The sequence below is a fragment of the Hemiscyllium ocellatum genome, chromosome 10 (assembly GCF_020745735.1).
Source record: "Hemiscyllium ocellatum isolate sHemOce1 chromosome 10, sHemOce1.pat.X.cur, whole genome shotgun sequence".
NCBI lineage: Eukaryota > Metazoa > Chordata > Chondrichthyes > Orectolobiformes > Hemiscylliidae > Hemiscyllium > Hemiscyllium ocellatum.
The window spans coordinates 105,519,474-105,542,019 of NC_083410.1; the positions used below are offsets into that span (position 1 = coordinate 105,519,474).

Here is a 22,546-nt window from a genome sequence, read left to right on the forward strand (position 1 = left end):
AGGAAATCTTCCGGCGTCCCTGTGGCTTGCTTTTCAATCTTGAGCTTGATTCGAGTCTTGTTTTTCTTTCAGGATGCACTCGGAGCAACACTGAGGTCAGGTCAAACAGAAGCAGTCACAATTTTTCATACCCGCTGTTTGAAAACCCATTGTCCTTTTCCGTATTTTTGTTTGGACATTTGATCAACCGAACGCAGGAAGTTTCAGCGATTTTTGGCGGAAACTCTCTCGGCAGGTCCCTGAAATCCAGCCGCTGTCAGGCAAAACGATTACCTCCCGAATGTGGGAGGAATACAACAGGGGCACTGCATTATTTCTGATTTTTTTTAAGGGGGTGGTGGAGGCTGATACAGTTACAACATTTAAAAGGCATCTGGATGGGTAGATGAATAGGAAGGTTTTAGAGGGATATGTGCCAAATGCTGGCAAATGGGATTACATTTATATAGAATATCTGGTCGGCGTGTTGAGTTGGACTGAAGGGTCCGCTTCTCTGCTGTACATCTCTATGACTCTATGAATGGGAGGAGTGTAAAGGATCCAAATGTACCTCAATTGTACATTAATTTGTATCCTGCAAATAATACAGGTCATCTCTCTAACATGCGTTGGGTGCCCTCCTCCAGAATGTCTCCTATCGCCTCGCTAGTCACGGAGCGCCCTTCCTCTTCGTTAGAAAGACAGACAGGGAGTTCATGCTTGCTTCTTTGTTACATGGAGGATTGAATGAAGAGGAACTTAATTCTTGGTGACAGTATCTTTCCAATTTGGGCTCATTTACTCCCCTCAGTTTACAATAGGGAGACGGAGTTGTGGCTCTTGTGTTGTGTTTACAAGTATAAAGACCTTGGAACATGTTTTCCTCGCTTTCCCACCTCCATCATTGAACTGCAGTCTGCTCTGGAGGAAGTGATGAGCAATGGAGCGAGTAAGGCTCGCTTCACAATACACCTGCAATTTTTTTTGTTTGAACTGATGCTTGAAAACAGTCATTGGGGCGTTCCAGTCGTATACTTTTTCCGATGTTCTGTATTCCAGTTATGGAATGGCTAATTCCTCTGGCAAAAAGACTGAGCTAAATCCACAAGAGTTGAGTACTCAGATTTAGTTGCTAAATCCTTTGCATATTTGAAGTACAGCAGGCCGGGTAAAATATGCTCCTTCGATAGTTAATTACATTCAAGGAAGGTTAGTGACTGGGAATTATCAGATTGTTGCCAATTTTGTCCTGTTTCCTCTCCCCAAGGGCAAACAGTCCATGTCACTGAAAGTTACTTTAATAAACCCGTTTGGACATATTATAACACACCTCTGGAGCAGGTGGGATTTGGGCAACACGATGGCTCAGTCGTTAGCACTGCTGACTCACAGCACCAAGGAAATCCGGTTCGATGCCACATTCGGGCGATTGTCTTGTGGGGGAAGATGCGCGGGTTTCCTCATACAATCCAAAACCGTGCAGTTTAGGTGAATTGCTCATAGTGTTCAGGGATGTGTAGGTTATGTGCATTCGTCAGGGGTAAAGGTCATGGGAACAGGTTTGGGTGGGATACTCTTGGACTTGTTGGGCCGAAGGGTCTATTTTCACACTGTGGGGATTCTATGAACCCTGACCTTCTGTCCCAGCTGAATTATATTCTACTGCTTGGTTGAACTGTCAGCTCCTTCCCCTCTCTGTTCCTTAAATTTCTGCTTCTGTTTTAGCTGGGAGGACATTTCCCCCAATGTCTGTGTGGTTCATACCACAGCTATGAATCCATTGTCTTCAAAATACTGCTTTAGATTTAGTTTAATGTCAATTAAAAAAACATATATTTTTAAGTTAAAGAAAAAACAGATGGGGAAAAACTGAATCGTAAGTTAAAATTTACTTTGTTTTATTATTTTGTTACACAATGAAATAAACAATTATATCAGCAACTTGCCCCCATAAGGCGGGCTATAAAAACTGTTCCATTTTTGTTTGAGCATTTTCAATGAGCTCTTGTGAGAATGTGGCCTAGTCTCATAATTAATACAGAAGCATTTTTGGTTTGCTTCTCTAGGTAAAAACACTTAAATTACAATCTTAGGTAAGTCAGATTTCTTCCAGGTAGTTGAAACGTTTCTGTGAGGAATTAGCATATGAGGAATACAATTAGGACACAATTATTACTTTAACTAGTAGAAAGTGTATCAGCTTTTGCCTCAGTTTGAAAAGTGTATGATTTTTTTAAAATACTGAGGGTGCATAGCACCTTGTCAATTTTATTCTTTATCAATGTTGTTGTGATCTTAAGCCACGATCAACATTGTTCTACCAATCTTATGAGATTTGTATTAGTAACTGATGTCTTTTAGTAGATTCACAATTTTATTGATGTTACAGCTATCTTTGATAAAGAGGGCAACTTTATTTTTAAAAAGTTGAGAAAGCACATTATTAAAAATAAACATGATTGGTGGATGTAACAAAGATGAATGATTGCATATTCATCCCACAACTAATCCTGAAAACAAATGTTTGCTGAATGATTTTCTTTATTTTAAGCTTTTATATAAAAAAATCTTACTTTTCATTTCACCTTGATCAGTAGCCAAAAGTAACTAATGTTGTCATTAACTCAGCTGCTTGTCTACCCTGTGATAATAGTGGATCACAGAATGAGATTAAATTCCCCATATACTACCTATTCTATCATTTTGTGATACTACAGATTCTTTTCATAATGCTTATGCTGGAGTAGAATTCTCCCTAGAATAAATTGCTAGGGAGGTTGCTTAAGAGAGGTCCATACATTCTTATGGATAACCTTTTTTTTGGAGCTTTGGAATCCTTAGGTTAGTACTCTGCAGGGACAAATAGTTCATCATTGCTTTCTGATGACATGATATTTGTACCTACAACTATATTTTGAATGAGATTCCTGAAGGTGGAGAGATACGGTTTATAGTGGTTATACTCAGGAGTGGTGGTTTGAAGACAGTGCCTTGTTTTATTAATAGATCTGCTCATCAACTCATCCATAAATATCTCCTACAGGTATTACTATGCCCCTGCTTTGGCATCCTTGAGACAAGACAGGGGTTCAAACACACTTTTTTTTGAATATGTATTCTGCACTCAACCTTGTTCTTAACGTCTTTGTACAAACATTGCAGGAACAGATTGGAGGGCACAGAAGGTAACTTGAGCATTGGAGCACATTATCTGACAGCAATCTAACATGGTTCAATGAGTAACAAGATATCACAATATTATATTTAACCATCTGAGGGGAAAATGCAGGTTAAGATTTTGAGATTGCCTGTTTAATTCTCTTTTTCATGTTACTCAGCAAAATGAAGCCAAAAGCAATACTAATACCTTTTAAATATTTCTCGCCATCTCCCCTTGACTTTAAATTACTTACTTACTTTTACTTACACTCGAATGCACTTTAGAATCATGTATTCTAAGTAACAGCAGCTCCAATCCCTTGCTGAAAAGTAGTCCCCTGAAGTCACAAGAGTTTTGAATCGTGCACCATCTCTGAACAACATAATTCAGCCAGAGCTCAATGAATTGAATTGAATTGAATTAGCTTTATTGTCACGTGTACTCAAATAAAAAGTTGTTGTCAGGCACTATATTCGGTACACAGGTACGGATTTTTAAGTGCAAATTTGTTCTGGAAAAAAGAGAAAAATAAAGAAATAAAAAGCCCTACACTTCATATCCTCAGAATAAATGAGGAACAGAGAGAAGCAAACAGTCTAGAGTATTGTGCTGGAAAATCACGGCAAGTCAGGCAGCATCTAAGGAGCAAGAGGTAGACGTCTTGGACAATAGCTTCCTGATGAAAGGCTCTTGCCTGAGACATCAATTCTCCTGCTCCTTGGATGCTGCCTGACCTGCTGTGCTTTTCCAGCACCCCACTCTCGACTCTGATCTCCAACATCTGCAGTTCTCACTTTCTCCAGGTAAACATTCCAACCCAGTCTATACTGGCACCCAGTCTCCAGCAACTGAAAGAGTCCTCCACTGCCTCGTTGTTGCCGGACACATGAACATAGCAGTCACCAGACTTTGCCACCATCTCTTTGCCACTGGACCCCCATGCTGAACCAACACTGGAACTGCAACCAGGAGTCCCCGACTCCACAGCCTCCTTGCGATTAACCAGAAGTCCTTGCTCCAAAGCAACCAGGAGGCTAACCAAATTATCCACCTAGGATTGAGACATCTCTGCTGGATCAGTCAGACATTGGAAAGCAAATCCTTCAAACTTTACAGCACTTACAGAATTGATAGAGTCTATAGGAAGCAAAGGACAGATTAATAATTTTCAGAGTCATTGCTTGTGTTGTACTGAGGACAGTTGTGCTATTTTGGTTGTGACAAAGAGCCTGGGTAATGGAGGGACAATAGGATTAGGTGGAGCTGGGGGGTGTGGGGTGGGGTGAATAACTTTAGTCATACCAGTTTGATAATTTGCCAATATGCCAAAATATGATAAGTGTTAAGAAACTCTTTCTGCCCGAATCCAATCAGATGGTCTGTGTAGGTCAAAAACATGGGAATCATCTTTGAAACATCAGCAACCTTCTTCTAAGTGATTGACAGTAAGTCTAGTTGCCCACAAAAAGAACCATGCCTTTCTCCTACATTGCAACCATGAGCACACTTCAGAAGTAATAATCGGCTATGAAATGTTTTTAGTCAGCTGTCCGATGCTATACTAGATAACAGGACAAATTAGTCAGCTCGGCACTTCCTTGAAATTTGCTCACGAATACAGAATATCTTATATTCATTGGACTGATGAAAAAAATGTTCTGTGCAAAAGTGACATTCTAGGCAAACTAGGGATATAAAACAAAAATGAAATCAGGTGGATAAAGTCAATAGATAAGGTATTTTCCCTGGGATGGGGATCCAAAACTAGAGAACATAGTTTCAAGCTGAAAGGGGAAAGATTTAAAAGGGATCTAAGGGGCAACTTTTTCACACAGAGGATGGTACGTGTATGGAATGAGCTGCCAGAGGAAGTGCTGGAGGCTGGTACAATTACAACATTTGAAAGGCATTTGGATGGGTGCATGAATTGGAGTGTTTGGAGGGATATTGGTGAAATACTGGCAAATGGGACTAGATTTATTCAGGCTCTCCAGTTGGCATGGATGAATTGGACCGAAGGGTCTTATTTCCATGTTGTAAAGCTCTGTGACTCTATGAATACATGTTACAATGAGTATTTCTTGTGATATTACCTTGCATCAATTAAACTGGTCCAACAATTGTATGCTTCATTCCAACACTTATTTCTAAGAACTGGGAGCAGGAGTAGGCAATTCACAACCTGCTCTGCCATTTGATATGATAATGATTGATCTCTTGGCCTCATCACTACCCTCTTGTCAACTCTCCATAATCCTTTTAGCCCATAGCCAATTAAAACTCTATTGCCTTCTTTAATTTACTAAATTACCCAGTATCCACCGCACACTGGGTGAATGAATACCACAGATTCATGAGCCTTTGAGAGAAGTAATTTCTCCTCATTTTGGTTTTAAATCTGCTATCCCTTTATCCCTAAACTGTGGCCCACGTACCTTTGATGTAGCACACTTAATGACAATTTACAGGACTATGAGAAAGGTATAAGTCACATCAGGAGATATTATGGCAAATTGGTCAAAGTCAGAAGGTCTAATAAGCATCTTTGCAGAGGGAAGAGTGGTCGACAGGCAGACAGATTGAGGAAGGGAATTCCAGAGCTTAGGCCTGGAGAGCTGATGCCATAGTCCTCCAAGAATGAAGCAATAAAACTGTAGCAAGTTCAAGACGGAAGACCTGGAGTAGGGTAGACACAGTTATCTCAGAGTTGGAAGGCTAGTCAAGATTACAGAGATGGAGAAGTGTGAAGCCATGGAAGGATTTGAAAACGAAGGAGCAAATGTTATATTTAAAAGCATTGCTTAAGCAGATGCCAGTGTATGTCAGCATATGCGGGGCTGATGTGTGAACAGAACTTGCTGTGAATTTGATTTCATGGACTTTCATAATATTCATTCCTTATTGTTTACTTTCCTGATAGTGCATTGATTTTCTAGTTAATGGTGAAATTGACAGGAAGGACAACTAAAACATTTCAACAGTGCAGTAAGCTAACATTTGATCAAAAGACTAGTAACATACATTGTGACAGCAAACTTAAGTATTTTACTATTGGTGTTTTGTGAATGTTGAGACAAAATAAAGGCATTTAATAAATAACCAGGATCATTTATTTCCTCTGCAGAGGCACGCACATTTCACTCTACGCAGCAATACAGCTCACTAGGTATCCATCAAACTTTGCATGACTGTTAAAACATGCAACCACATTTAACAAACATCACATTTAATTTAATGTTATAAACATTGACAAGTAGACAGCAGCAAAAATATTTTTAAAAAATGATAAAGTAATGTGGTCAAGAAAAACAGTGTTAATTTATCAAAATGAACAAGTTCTTTAGTGTTCAGTATAGTGCCTTAAGTCAGAAACAAAATGTTTCAGTACATAAATTTGGAACAAGTTTGTTAATATCTGCAACTCAAACCATTTGCTCCTACAAAGTGACTAACCCCCACCCATGTAAAGGTCTTGTTAATTTCCCTGAAAAATTCTTAATACTGATTGCTATCACAACAGTTACTTCACCACAAAACACTGTTAGTTTATCAGAAAAAATCCAATCCAAAATACATTGCACATCTAAGTGTGGAAAAAGTGCTCACCAAAGGAAAAAAAAAGTCACTATTTTATAGAAATACAAATTCCACACAATTCACTGAGCAGGACCCTGCGGGAAAGTTCTGAATGTGCTGAAATCTGTTACAATGTCAGTCTTTAAAGCTGATATGAATTCCATCCCCTGTACATTTTGAAAGACATACAAACTGACCTCCTGAAGAAACTAAGCTCCAGAAGGTACTGCTTGAAGTCACCAGCCAAGTCACATCACGAGAACACAACTCCTGACTGCCTGATTGATTATACTGCGGCACTGTGCACCTGAATTGGTAAACCAGCAGCTCAGGGAACTACACATCATTGATTCTTTTATTTGGCTTTGTATATCTCTGACCAACAGTTTCAAGAACGATCATAATCTGTTATCATTGTAATATCCTTCAATCTTCTTCATTCACATTTTCTGGTGCTATTAACTAATCTTTAATTCTCATTTCATTGGTGTGTCAGGAGGTGCAGCTGAATTCCTCTCCCTTCATCGATATCTGTATTGTCTCATAAGAGGTACAATACAGGATGGGGGTCCGGATAGCTTGAGGAATGGATGCTTTAATAATTCTTGCGCAGACGCTCTTTGTAAAGGATCTCTCACTAACATCAAATCCAGGAAACCTCGTAGCACAGATGATGCCTAAAACAGACCAGGAAAAAAAGTGTCAAATTTAGAATTTTCTCAGTTACTTTGACTCAAACACATTTAATTTGCTCAGATTTAAAATTAATTTAATTTTTAACATTTACTTTGTTCATAAATGCCACAATTTTATTATTTCATTGTACAAAGATTAGAAATAAAAAAAACTATCCTCTTTCATCTAATACATCCATGTACAAATTTTATTACAGTTGGCTATGCCATAACATACATTTCTTCAATGTGAATTGGCTTTAATGCGATTGAAGAATTTACATAGTTTTTTGAAGAATACAAACTTTCCTTACCTGTATTGGCTATAACACAATTCTGGCCCCCTTCGTTTAAATGACACGTCTATTGCGTGATTTTCTTAAAGTGAGATCGCATATGCATGGTACAATAATATATTGGGGCATTGTGTGGCATAATTCGGGACTAACACGTTATATCAGAACCGTCTGTATTTGTATACCAGTGATGCACACTTGCAGTGTTAGGGATTCAACATATTTCACAGGATCATTGAATTGTTACAGAACAGGAGACGACCATTCGGCCTTATGAGCTTGCATTAGTTCTCTAAATAATGATTCACCTCGCCATTCCCCTATCTCTACCAGGTAACACTGAACATTGTCCATTATCAGAACAGAGTCAAATTCTCTTTTGAATGCCTTGATTGAACTAGGCAGTGAATTCTGGAACTTAGCCATTAATGATGTGATAAAGGTTTTATTTCCCCATATAACTTTTGTTTCTTTTCCAACTTCCTATCTGAGCCCAAGTGAGAATATTTTCTCCCTACTTACTCTACTCAGACCCCTTAGGACTTTGAATACCTCTATCAAATCTCCTCTTAGCCTTCTCGTCAGGGAAGCAGTCCTAACACTGATTTTGAAAAAAAAAACATATTCGCAATATCTAAGAGATAGATGCCTTCAAGTGTGTAACTTGTAACAAAATATATGTACTTTTATTGTTGAATATTAATGTTAAAATGCCAGAGGCATTATTCATAACAGGTTGACAGGTATATTGATTTATAAGCGCGTTATGCCACACCATGTGCCAATGTAGTATTCTGACATGCATGTGTATTAGGGTCTGTTTTGGTGCTCTCCTTTAATGCCAGTGCAATAATCGTGGTCTTCTCAGCTTAAGGTGCTGACTAGTATTAGCAGGCATGTGGACGATTCAAAGCATGATTAACTCCCCTTTAATTTTTTTTAAAATCTAATGCGATATGGAAATTTGCAATGACTGATTATGACATGTACACTTGCCTGTTAGCTGAATTTGTTTTAAAAAAGATAACACCCAAAACATCTGTAGAGTTCTTATAGTAAATGAAAGCTTTTCAATGACAGGAGTGATATACCATGAAATGCAAACCGCTTTACGATAGCAAGGGCAAGTAATTCACTTCAGTGAATCATCATGCCCATATGAATTTCAAACAACCTGGATACAAGAGAAATAGCCTTTTAAAAACACATTACAAATTTATTATAGCAGGGTTAGCGAGGGGAAATATTGGCTGGAATGAGGGGGAAGCGTGTTAATCCCCTGCTAATTTGCCTTCGGATAATAATCTTTCTTTTCTGCGCTTTTCTCTCTCATGGATCCTCTCTGGTTTGCTGTATGTCTGCAGTATTTATCTTCTCTGTATACGTGAGTCTCTTGTTTGATTAGCATTGTCTACCGAAGGCGAGAGAAGCAAACAAAAAACATCCAGCCTGTGGAAATAGTGCTCTTATCAAAACACACCTTTGTAAAATATTTAAAAGCTCAGATTTTGTTTCAGAGTCTGTGTGTTACAATCCACAGCCTTTCCTTCTCCAGGTGTTAAACCTGCATTGCAGATTTTTGGCAGGGACTATAATCAATGCATACTAAAACTGTCCGACATAGTGAAAATACTCAGACTGCCACACACTGGATATTAGACATATAATTCAGCAAGCAATTCTAGGTAAGGTAAATCTCTTCATCTCCCTTTGATGGTTTTGACAAAGTCATTAACTTCACATTCTCAGCCTTTCCGAGAGGCTGAGATATCTAATGATAAATAATTAAACATAGAAAATGAATTCGGATATACAAGTTTAATTATCTTCTTGTAAGTTTTGTACATTTCTATTGACCATACCTGCAGAAATAAGTGCTGAGGCTAGTAGAGAATGCAAGCTGGCAATCAACATTTTTTTGTTCTTTCATGGGATGCGGGCATTCAGTGGCTCAGGAAACATTTACTCCCCATCCCTCAGTGCTCTTGAGTGGTGGCAAATTCCCATCTTACAACTGCTGCAGTCTATTTGGTGTTGGTACTTTACACGGTCCTAATACTAAGGGAGCTCCAGGTTTCTGACCCAGTAACAGTAAAGGACAGAGATGTAGGTCCACGTCACAATGGTGTGTATATTACAGGAGAACTTGCAGGGGGATAGTGTTCCCATACATCAGCTACCCTTGTCCTTCAAGGTGGGAGAGGTGATAGATGATTGGGGGTTGGTGAGTTGCTGTAGTGCATCTTGTAGGTAGCACATATTATAGTCATGGTGCATTGATGGTGGAGGGAATGAATGTTTAATGTATTGGACGAGGTGACAAGCAGCCCTGGATAGTGTATAGAATTACTTCAGTGCTGTTGAAGCCACCTCTATTCAGGTAAGCAGGGAGTATTCCATCACACACCTGACTTGTGTTTTGTCAATAGCAGGCAGGTTTTGGAGAATCTGGAGGTGAGTTACTCACCAGAATTCCTACATTCTGACCTGTTCCTTTAGTTTTTATTTGATTGATTCTACTTTATTTCTTTCATTTAATCATTTCTAATTGCAGTTGTCTGATGTATGTGGCTATTAAGACTATGTTAACCTGCATAAAAATCTAAAAATAAAGTTAAATATTTGCATTTTTGCCTAGGGACAAGACTGACTTCTGGTTAAAGCAGATGATAAGCAGATGATGCAAATTTAAGTACAGAAATCAATTCCACTTCTCAGCTTTCCTGATTAGTGCGATACACTAAGGCTGGGATTTAAATGTTATCATCAATATTAAATCATCCTTCAACAAGGAGGGGAAGTATTCACCATTCATAATTCCAATTAAAATTTCTTATCAGTGTCTCAGTCATGCTACTATTGATAAACTAAATGAAATCATAATGGATGCCCAAATATGAATTATATTGAAGCATCTTTAGGGTCTCTAAATCAAAAAGAAATATTGATTTTTAATAAAAACATGCAGTGTTATGCAATTTTGACTTTAAGAAACAGCATCATTTGATGGCGAAGTGGTATTATAGACTTCAAAGATTTGCATAGATTATATATAGAGAATCAGTTTTCTTGTCTAATTACAAACAAAAATAGAAATTTCTGGAGAAACTCAGCACATCTGGAAGATCTATAGAGAGAAAACAGAATTAATGTTTCATGATGTTTGATCTTTCTTTAGAACGTCTGATAATCCTCAACTCCACTTTACTATTATTTTTCTTCAGACACGTTACTGATAGCATTCCTTAGCAATCATAGGAACATAAGTAGATCATTTGCCCCTTCAAGACAGTTCTGCGATTCAAATAAATCATGGCGGATCTGTACCTTCACTCTGTCTATTTTACTTCTATACTACCCAATGCAATTGGCTAATAAAAATTTACTAACCTTGGTATTAAAACTTACAACTGATTCCTCAGCACCAACATCTTTTAGGTGGGCGATATTTATATGTCTTAGAGACATACAGCACAGAAAGAGACCCTTTGGTCCAACCAGTGCATTCTGAACATAATCCCAAACTAAACGAGTCCCATCTGTCTGCCCCACATCCTTCCAAACCTTTCCTATTCATGTACCTATCCAAATTCTACCCATATCCACCAACTCCTCAGGAAGTCCAACTATAGTTTTGATATCACTCTGATTGATCAAACTCTATTTTTAATGTTTTGCTTTCTTGTCTGGATATCCCCATCAGCAGAAATAATTACTCTTCCTATCCAGACCACCGATGTGTTTGATCATCATAAATCTCAATTAGCTCATCACTCAATCTTATCTATTCAAAGGAATACAAATATACAATTGATCTAATACTTAACCTTTTAGCCCCTACATCATTCTGGTGAATCTGATGCTGCACTCCCTTAATGTCTTCCCAAGGTGCAGTGCCCAGACCTGAATGCAAAACGTGTTGTATTTAGCACCATGGTGTCATAGAGGTGGAAACAAACTCTTCAGTCCGACCATGCCAACCAGATATCAAGTTAATCTAGTCCCATTTGCCAGCATTTGCCCCATATCCCTTTAAACCCTTCCTATTCATGTACCAATCCAGATGCCTTTTAAATGTTGTAATTGTACCAGGTTCCACCACTTCCTGTGGCAGCTCATTCCATATACACACACCCTCTGTGAAAAGGTTGCCTCTTAGGTCTCTTTAATATCTTTCCCCTGTCACCATTAACCTATGAACAGAGGATTGCGGTTTTCAGTGGCAAAGCATCAGCAAAATCATAGAATCCCTGCAGTTTGGAAACAGGCCCTTCAGCCCAACAAGTCCTCATCGACCCTCTGAAGTGTATACCATTCAGACCCATTCCCCTACCCTATTACCTCAGCCTAAAGCACCTAACCTACACATCCCTGAACATTATGGGCATTTTAGCATGGCCAATTCATTTAACCTGCACATCTTTGGATTGGGGGGGAAACTAGAGCACACACAGGAAACCCACGCAGACACAGAAAGAATGTACAAACTCCACACAGATGGTTGCTCAAGGCTGAAATCGAACCCGGGTCCCTGGTGCTGAGAGGCAGCAGTGCTAATCACTGAGCCACTGTGCCACCCCCACCTTGGTCAGTTCATGGGCTGGCTTTATTTTCCCTCCAAGGTTACCTGCCGAGACCAACGCTCAAAATATATGGAAGCAGCGACCATATGTGAGCATAAAAAGGCATTATTTCAGAAGTAACCATCGGATAAAGGTGAAGGATAAAGAACAAGGAAAGACCAGCACAACCTATTGTGACCACAGAACTCAGGAAATAATTGATTAGAGCCCCAACTCTGGTGACTGGCCTATTCCTCCTCTGAAAAGTTACATAAAGCCAGTCTGTGTTACGTCACGCCTCACTGGGATAGCACGTTTGAAAACAAGGACTGTTCTTCTCAGAACCTCACAAAAGTTAAAAATTTTATCAATGGAAGCAAACGTCCCCAATTTACCGATTGTATAGACCTAGGCTAACAAAACAAAAATCAGGTTCCTGTACCTAACAAAAAAATTTATTTATTATAAATGTGTAAGTTATAAATACAAGTAAACAGATATGAACGATCAACATACGGCTATACTAGTTAAGATTTAACTCCTTTTCAAAATTCTTTCATCCACACACACACGTATGAGATAGGCACAGATAAACACGCAAAAAAAGTTTTTTTTTAATGGGAGGAGTGGAAAAAAAAACTGGTTCAATAATAGTTCAATTGCACCAATCCAGAGAGCTCACTGAGAGGAGTCTTTTGGTTGCCAGCATTTTCTACTTTCAATCTATCATTTCCAGGTTTTTTCATTTCTTCACAGGAGGCACAGGGCGATTGGTACATTAACTGGGAGGAAATAACTGGCTTTCTTCATACTACAGACTTTTACTGCAGTGAACATTGCTTTACACACCCTCTCTCCTCTGGAGATCTGAAAGCTTTGCAGTTCTCATTCACACAAACTGTTCAGATACAAATCAGTGCTGTCATCAGGCTGATGATCTTTGGCATCCACAACTAGTCACAAGTCCATAAACTAATCAGCAAACTGTTGGAGTCGAATCTCACGTCGTACATGTGTGCCAGTGCTGAACAGTCTCCTGTTATACCTTTCCCTTCTGCTTACAAAGTGACTATGTAAACACGACCCACAACGGGTTTCAGTAACTTTGCTTTTTAAAATGTACACCAATCTGCTCCTTAATCTTTTGCTCTAACACAGCACTTTTTTCAATTTAGTTCACAATCAAAAACTGACTAAAATAAAAAGATACGATTCTTTTCACAAGTAGAAGTCCTTGTTAACCTTTAAACTGCACCCTTAAAGCTGTCCTGGAATGCAAGTCAGTTTTGGACTCAATGTACCTGCCTAAAATTCATTCTGATTAAAATCAGTTCTCACACGTTCGTTAATTATTTTGGGAGAAAGTTTGGAAATTCTACCTTGTGTACATCCTTCAATCTTGGAGGAAGATTGTCTCGTATTCTCCTCATGGCTTGAAGAGGCGGTTCATTAAAGTATGGTGGTTCTCCATCTACCATTTCTATTACCATGACACCAAGAGACCATATATCCACCTGAAAAATAATTTAATATCATCCATTAAATACATAACAATAATCTAATAAATTGATCACTGCTGCCAAAGTACTGTAGCAATAGTTTGGTTAGAATTAAAAAATTTATGAAATATTGTAAGCTATGCAATTAATTATGTCATAATTCTGAAACTAGTGTCTAGTTTCATATGGAAATATGTTGCATAATTCAAGTTGCATCCTTACTTCAGTTCCATAAGGTAATCTAGAGATGACTTCTGGTGCCATCCAGTATGGTGTTCCAACCAGTGACTTCCTCCTGGGAACTTCTTTTGACACTTGAGCACAAAATCCAAAATCTGACAGTTTAATCTAGAAAAAGGAAAGAATTCTGAAGTCAATTTCCTTTGCAAAACTCTATTTACTAACACCCTTTTTTAGAAAAGTTGAATATGTTAAACTTTAACTGTTTGGGTTAAAATGGGAGAGGCATTCTGTAGTTTTCTTTATTAAAAATACTAACATTCTATTAATTATTGCTGAAAACAGAGGCGTATTGCTGAAGCATTTTTGTCTAGTTTATCATTACAACTACAAGAGTACCAAATTTCAAACAATTACACAATTCATATGCAGTTTCCTACTGACTGGTTAGCGAGTTGATGCTCATTGGTCAAGGATTGCCATGGAGAAAGCACCAGAGAACTATAGGGTCTGCAAACCTCTGAATAATTCACAAGAGCATATTCCTCTGTTTGCAGAGAATGGCTCTTTGTATGAATGTATGTCACTTCTAGGATGTGTTAGTGAGCCTTGTTATATGTTGAACTTTTTGCTTATTAGCATACGTATTGGTGGACTCAAGCTTGTTCAGCCAGTGATTTCCAATCATGGAATCATATCTATGAATCACTAAGTTACCTTATTATGACATAGACTATAATGGCCTAGTAGTACAATGGAATGTATCAATACAATTGCTTACCCTTCCATCACTGGTAAGAAGTATAGAATCACTCTTTATATCCCTGTGGATAACACCCTGAGAATGAAGGTATGCTAGAGCCTTCAAAACAGAAAAGCAAACTGTTGCTATTTGTTCTTCATTCATCCTGCAGATAAAAAAAAAATGATCATAACTATTTACTCCTAAACAGGAAGATTCCTTTAACTGATGATACTAATTAATATATTTAGCTGGTGATGCACAAAGCTAGATATTCCATTATCCCCCTGTGATTTCAAATTAAATAACACATTTCAATTTATGTTTCTTGTTGGAGGTTAACATTAGTCATCATTATTATATTATTTCACCATTTTTGGCCAGTTTATCTCTAGAACGTATTAACAATGTGGCCATGCAATATGGATTTTACAGAATCAGGGCAACAAGGCTGACTTTGAGAGTTTCAGTTCTGAAGGGTCATCTTTTGGACCTGATTCATCAACTTTGCTTCTCTCTCTCCACAGATGCTGCCAAACCTGATGAACTTCCTCCAGCACTTTCTGCTTTGATTTCTGATCTCCAGCATGTTCAGGACATGTTTTTAATTAAGAAAGAATAGCTGTTATGGATAGTGGAATTTGTACTTATTTTAACGATTGCTTGGCCAAAAGGCACCTTTGAGAAATTTACTCTTGTTCCTCCAACTGAACTACACTAAATTTTTAATCTTCCTTTTCTTTCAAATTGATTAATCGGCATTACATCCACAAACATTCAGTCTATCCAAGACCAATGCTTAACAGCAGTGTGTATCATCCACAAGATGCATCACAAAAATTCACCAATAATCCTTCGACAGTACCTTCTAAACCCATGGCCATTACCAAGTAGAATGACAAGGGCAGCAGCTACATGGGAACACCACTACATGCAAGTTCCTCTCCAAGCCATTCACCACTGTGACTTGAAACTACATCACTGTTCCTTTAGTGTTGCTGAGTCAAATCTGGGAATTCTCTCCCTGAAGGCATTATGGGCCTATCCACAGTACAGATTGAAGGGGCTCGAGGGTACCATTACCTTCTCAAAAGCAATTAGGAATGGACAATGAGGATGGTCTAGCCAGTGATGCCCCATTATGTTCCAGAATGAACATAAAATAACTTTTTAGGATGTTAAACATTTAAATTGTTCCATTTACACTGAAAGAACAAACACCACTTAAGTTCCCAAAAATAGGAGGAAAGCTTTGCAAAATTTGTAATATTTTGCTTAACAGTTTAGAAGTTTAGATTGCAATGAACTCTGATTTATACAGTCACAGAGATGTACAGCATGGAAACCGACTCTTCGGTCCAACCCGTCCACACTGACCAGATATCCCAATCCAATCTAGTCCCAGCCAGCACCATATCCCTCCAAACCCTTCCTATTCATATACCCATCCAAATGCCTCTTAAATGTTGCAATTGTTCCAGCCTCCACCACTTCCTTTGGCAGCTCATTCCATACATGTACCACCCTCTGCATGAAAAAAGTTGCCCCTTAGGTCTCTTTTATATCTTTCCTCTCTCACCCTAAACTTATGCTGTCTAGTTCTGGACTCTCCGACGCCCAGGGAAAATACTTTGTCTATTTATCTTACCCATGCCCCTCATAAGTTTGTAAACCTATAAAATGTTTTTTGTAAAGGTAAATTCAATGATTATAAAAGCAACTGTTGTTACCCTGGCAGTAAAATAACCTTTCTAAACAATTTGCAGCTTTGAAATTCGCTATCTTTTAGCTGATCAAATCAAGTTAGGCTGTTATAATCAACCAAGCTTCAGTGATTCAGACTAAGTGCCACAGCCCCTACTGAAACAATGCCAACATGGAAACTCAAATTTCCCCTAAGGCGTAAATGTCACAAGCTCCTGTGTTGCATGCCAGACAATGTATTGCATTTTTTGATAAGGAAAAGCTGAACAGATCAATCTGACCCCATCCTACAATAAATATATTGGACCAACTCGTAGACATTAGCAACATTGATCCAAGATAGTTTTGCTATTGGATTGGCAGCAGTGAGAACTTAACAGAGGTACATCAAATAAAAATGCTCAAAACTTAACAAACATTGCGTATTTTGGTATTTATATTCCACTATACAAAGAAAACTAACAAATTATTAATATGATTGAAGAATACTTAGTTTTCCAGCTTTCAACGAACCTCAGTCAAAAGTTTAATGTAGTTGATTATTTTTAATGAGATTATATCCAAACTAAACTTAATTATTGCATCATTGCATTCAAGATAACAGAAGGCAAAACATTAAAAAGTTAATGAACTAGAATTTTGATGGTGAATCTCCACATTTAAACAGGTCATTCTACCCTACAGAGAATAGCAATGCATAGACGAGAAAGAAATTCAGCTCATACAGCCTGACTACCACCCAGTGAGTTTCTACACTATTAAAAAATGATAATCTGGCATTCAGCTGACTCAGTCTGCTTTAAAATCAGAGGAAACAGCATAACTCAACTCCTGCTAAGTATGGATGAAACTTTTAATGCACAAATTATTTTAACCAGCTTTCAGATATGAGAAAAAGTGGATCTATAATATGCAATTCAGTTAGCATAATATTTCTGCAGAACATATGAGTCACTTTTCACAACTGGTTTGTGTACTTTGCAATGTGAAAATGCTCATTTAGTCGCTTATGAATTTTAAGACAAAATAAATCTATGTGTTTCAAAAAAATCATGTATGTTTCAATTTCTGTAGAAACTCCAAAACAAATTTTGAGGTGATGAACCATAGTTTTTCATAGGTTTATGAATCTAAACTATGGGCATCAATAATGTGAGGTGGTGATGTTTTATCATATACCATTCATGGAGAATTCTGGCTTTAGTAACTGAGGTTCTAGTAATGTTACACAGATTTTGCTTAATTTTTATAGATGTACATTAGCAAACCAAAGGCTGCATCCGATTTACAGAAGCTTCAGTTGAAGTTCTTGCTCATGGGAATTTTGCATCTTTCACCCTAATATTTACTAAGCTGGGTTTTATATTTGTTTGGATGAGTTTTGCTTGGAGTTAGGCTGGCCACTTACATCCATTGCAAACCCATCAATTCCCACAGTTACCTGGATTACACATCCTCACGCCCTGTTTCTTGTAACGACTCCATCCTATTCTCTCAGCTTCTCTATCTCTGTTGCCTCTGTTCTGACAATGTCACTTCCACAGTGGGGCCTTAGAAATGTCCACCTTGTTCCTCTACTGAGGAATCCTCATTATCATGGTCAACAGGGCCTTTAGCTGTGTCCAACCCATTTCTGCCTCCACCCTTTCCCTTTCCTCTCACAACAATAATAGGGCCCTCTGATTCTCATTTACCAACCCACAACCTCCACATCCAAAGGATCATAGGCCACAGTTCTCCAGTAGGATGCCATGACCAGGTTGCCTCTCCTCTTTCAGCATTTCACAGGGACAATTTCTTCTGGGACATTCAGTCCATTCCTCCTCCATTCCAAAAACCTCCCACACCCCATAGCACTAGAAGGTCTTACACCTGCCCATTTATCTCCTCGCTCCTCAATATCCAAGGCCCCAGACATACCTTCCAGGTTAAGCAGAGTTTAACTGCACTTCATATAATCTAGTCTACTGTACTCGCTGTTCACAGTGTGGTCTCTGCTACATTGGAGAGACAACTGCAGACTGGGTGATTGCTTCACAGAACCCCAGCATTCTGTTAATAAAAAATGACTCTGAGTTTCTATTTGCCTGCCATTTCAAAACACACACCATATTCCTACACCAACATTTCTGGCGCAGACCTGCTGCAATGTTCCAGTGAGCCTTAAGGATAGCTTGAAGAACAGTATGGCATTTTCCGCTGGGGACCCTGCACCTCTAGGACCCAATATAGAGTTTAATAACCTTAGGGCCTTGATTCCATCTTTCTATATTTTTTACCTACCCCCACAACCAGTCCTGTTATCCTGTGGGTTGCTTTCAGCACAATCAACACAGTCTCATCCATTCTTAGACCTATCACCCCATGACATGGATTACTATCAGCACAGCTGACAAATTCTAACTATTCCAAGATGACGATGCTGGCAAAGTAGGCAGTGTTTGGGTTCCTGGGCTTGTGCACTCCAGACCAGTTGCTTCCACCTTCTTTCCTTACATGTTTGTTTTCTTTCCTTTTCTCCATTTTTTTTAACCTGTCGGTGACGGTGACATTGCAAAGGAGGGCAGCCGGAACGGTCGCTTGGCGAGATGGCAGCGTGACCTGGCAGTGGAGCCAGGGACTCCTGGTTGTGGTAGGCCCTGACTCTAAGGCATCAGTGAGGTGGGGTCTGAAGCAGCGATGGTGCAGTGTCCTGGTTATCGGCAAGGCGGTGGCGGCAGCAGAGTGGCAGCAGCAGAGTCAGTCTCCTGGTTGTGAAAGGCCCGAAGTCGGGGATTCCTGGTTGCAGGGCGAGTGTTAGTCTTACACTTGACCTGGTATTGATGGCCCATCATTGAGGGAGGCCAAGCAACAAAGAGGTGGTACCTGAAGAGTGGTGGCTCTGACGCTGGAAGGTCCAGCACAGGATGCAGAGGGATGGTGGCGCAGGGGTCATAGGTCAGCCAACTCAGGGTTCAGGACTCAAGGTGGAGGCCTGGGAATGACAACTGACTCTCTTTCAGCTACATCTTTTAATTCTTAAGCTATTCAAAATGGCGTTGGACTGTAGCAATGGTTGAAGCTTTTCACTGTATTTTATTGTGTTGTTCATGTAGAGTACAACTGACAACAAATCATTTACTATTTTCAGCTCTCATTATCACTTTTTCAGCTTCTCATCTGTCCTGACCTATTATCAATAATCCCATTGTCTGCCTACCCCTTTCATATCTCTCACTCTTTGGCCTCTGTCTCCAACTATCCGCTCACCTCTCCCAACCTCGCCTTTAGCATAGATACCACCTTTTCCCACTGCTATCACTTCTGATGAAAAAGCATCGGACTCGAGACTTTAACTTTGCTCTTGCCCCCACAGATGCGGCCAGACCTGCTGAGCTCTGCAGCAATTTCTGTTTTTGCTTCACTCAACCCAAACTCATCCGTTTTGGATGAGTAAAGTTACCACTTTGTATTGATGTATATCTCATATCTTTGTAGACACCAATTTTTGAGGCAAATGTTAATTCAGTGAGTGTACAATTAATGTGAAGACCAGACTAAATTTCATTCTTATTCAGCTGCATGTTCAAGATCCAAGTGTGGGGCAGTCCAGAAAGGGAGCAACAATGTGATGACATAGCACATCAAAGCACATCATATTTCATGACGCTGCTACTCAAAAAAGCAGGGAGAATAAACAAAACATGAAACTAGATGCATGTTAGGCTGACATCAGTTGTTGGGAAAATAGTGGATTCGCTGATTAAGTCTCAACAATTCATTTTGAAAATCAATACGATCAAAAAAGTCAATGTTGCTTTACAAAAGACAATTGCATTTGATAAATTAATTGTAGCTTTTATTTACAATCTAACTCATAGGTATATACAGGAGTAGAGGTGATACCCTTCGATTTCCAAAATACAATTGTGGTAATATCATAGCATAGATAGAGAATTGGTTAATAGTTAAGGAGGTAGATATAGGGACTTAGAAAGTAGCAATAGAGGAGACTTAGCCCTTCCAATTACCCAACGGATTCAAAGTTCTTATAGCTTATATGGTGGAGAAAAGGGCCTAAAGGGAAAATAATCAAATGTCAGCAATGTGCAGGGACAAATCAAGTGAGAGGATTAAAAATGAAAGCAGCTGGTAGTTGGAACAGATATTAAGTAGGACAGATACCACTCACTGCAACTGAGAATGAGTCATGAAGGTTGTGTTGCCTGCCTGGTGCCAGGGTTAAACACATCTTCTCGAGGTGGGAGGGAACCTTTGAATGAGAATGGAAGGATCCAGTTGTACTGGTCCACTTGGGTGTCAACAGCATAAAAGGCAAACTCACCATAATCCCATTTGACCACAGGGCTGTGTTCTCATTTAACCAGAGTGTCACCACACATCAACCAAAGGGGTGGGCTTGAGAAGGAGTGTCTTTCATGGTAATTTCAGTTGGTGTCGGAATTGAACCCACACTGTTAGCATCACTCTGCACCACAAATCAACCATCTAGCCAACTGGGCTAGCACCCCCAATAAAGAGGACTAAGAAGAAGTTCTACTGAGGGACTCTGAGTAGCTTGGAACTAAGTCAAAAAGTAGACCAAAGATAAATAGTCGCTGAATTACTATCTAAGCCGCCAGAGATCTAGCACAGGGTAAGCAAAATCAGAGAGCTGAAAATCTGGCCTAAAGATTGGAGTGGAACAATTACAGGACAGTTTATAAAAAAAGATGTCGCCTATGTAGGTAGGAGATAAGGAGGAATTTCCTCTCTCAGATTGTTATTAATCTTTGGAAATATTTTCCACAGAGAGCAGTGGAGGCTGAATAAGTGAGACAGCTTTTACATTTACAAGTGAGCTAGGGGCTATGGGGTGGGGTGGAGTTAATGTTACAATCAAATCAGCTATGCTTATCATTGAATGATGGAGCAGATTCAATGGGCTGAATATGTCTAATCTTCGAAAAAGAGAATAAGAATAAACAGAAAATTTTAAAGTTAGTAGGCTGCAATTAGTGGAATGCTGCAAACAACAGTACTGGGATTCTATGGACTTGGACAAAATGACTGAAAGTTATGCAATTACATTTGCTGACATTACAAGTGATCCTTCTAAATGCTGATGTTCAGAAATATTTAGCTATACCTGTTCAAATATGCAAAAAAATTAGCATGCAGGTCCAGCAAGCAATTACAAAGACTGGCTTTTACTGCAAAAGATCTGGAGAATAAGAATGAGGAAGTTGTGCTGCAATTGCACAAGGAAGAGGAGATTGGATTGCAGATTGCACATCCATGGCTTTCAAAGGCAGATGTACATGTAAAAGTACAGCTGTTTTCAAATTGATAGAATTTTTGTCAATGGTTTGTCCAAAACATGACTTGTAGGATTTACATTTTCAGGATAAAATCTGGCAGAATTCTTTGGCGAGGTAAGGTACCCTGGTGAAGAGATAAGGGATGAAAATGTGCTGCTGGTTAAAGCACAGCAGGTCAGGCAGCATCCAAGGAATAGGAAATTCGACGTTTCGGGCATAAGCCCTTCATCAGGAATGAGGAGAGGGTGCCAGGCAGGCTAAGATAAAAGGTAGGGAGGAGGGACTTGGGGGAAGGGCGATGGAGATGTGATAGGTGGAAGGAGGTCAAGGTGAAGGTGATAGGCCAGATGTGTCTGGTCTCTTTGGGAGACTAAGGAGCCTGTTGGAAGGATTCAAATACTCTTTGGAATTGTTGAAAGAAAACATGACTGTGTATAAGTAGTAGAAATTTTTTTGGATCAGTTAAGGCATTAAAATCTAATGGGAATTTTCAAGCAGGCAAGACATTTTAACCTCCTGCACTCAATCTTTTTAAAAAAGGTCCATAGTAAAGTGCTTGCTATTTCACTCTGCCTGTTGACCCAAGTCTGATGTTTATTATTATTAGATTTGTGCTGTATGATTAATTACCCCTCAATATCATTGTTGAGGTGTTCCTGTCAGTTCACAACTACATTGATAGTTTCAAGTGGTGATAAAGTCTCTGATGTTTATATAATAAATCAACTAGTTGAAGTAAGTGTTTTATAAAGGATTAATCAGTTTAAAAATATAATGTGTGCTGAATGGGTTTTAAATCAATTAGTTTTTTTTAAGATAGTGATTTCTGCAATAGATATCAGAGTAGTATTTTATTTCATCTCAGCATGAGTTG

General features: G+C 39.0%; 1 protein-coding gene across 2 annotated transcripts in view; it reads right to left on the reverse strand.

Moving 5' to 3' along the window:
- Positions 1 to 7,236: 7,236 nt before the first annotated feature.
- Positions 7,237 to 22,546, reverse strand: part of LOC132819525 (serine/threonine-protein kinase PAK 5-like) — an 81,858-nt gene continuing 66,548 nt past the window's right edge. For both annotated transcript variants that reach the window (XM_060831082.1, XM_060831081.1), the window contains 4 exons: positions 14,708 to 14,834; positions 13,969 to 14,094; positions 13,627 to 13,761; positions 7,237 to 7,392 (listed from right to left, as the gene is read on the reverse strand). In XM_060831082.1, the coding sequence (XP_060687065.1) occupies positions 7,237 to 7,392; positions 13,627 to 13,761; positions 13,969 to 14,094; positions 14,708 to 14,834 (544 nt within the window). The remainder of the gene's footprint in view (positions 7,393 to 13,626; positions 13,762 to 13,968; positions 14,095 to 14,707; positions 14,835 to 22,546) is intronic.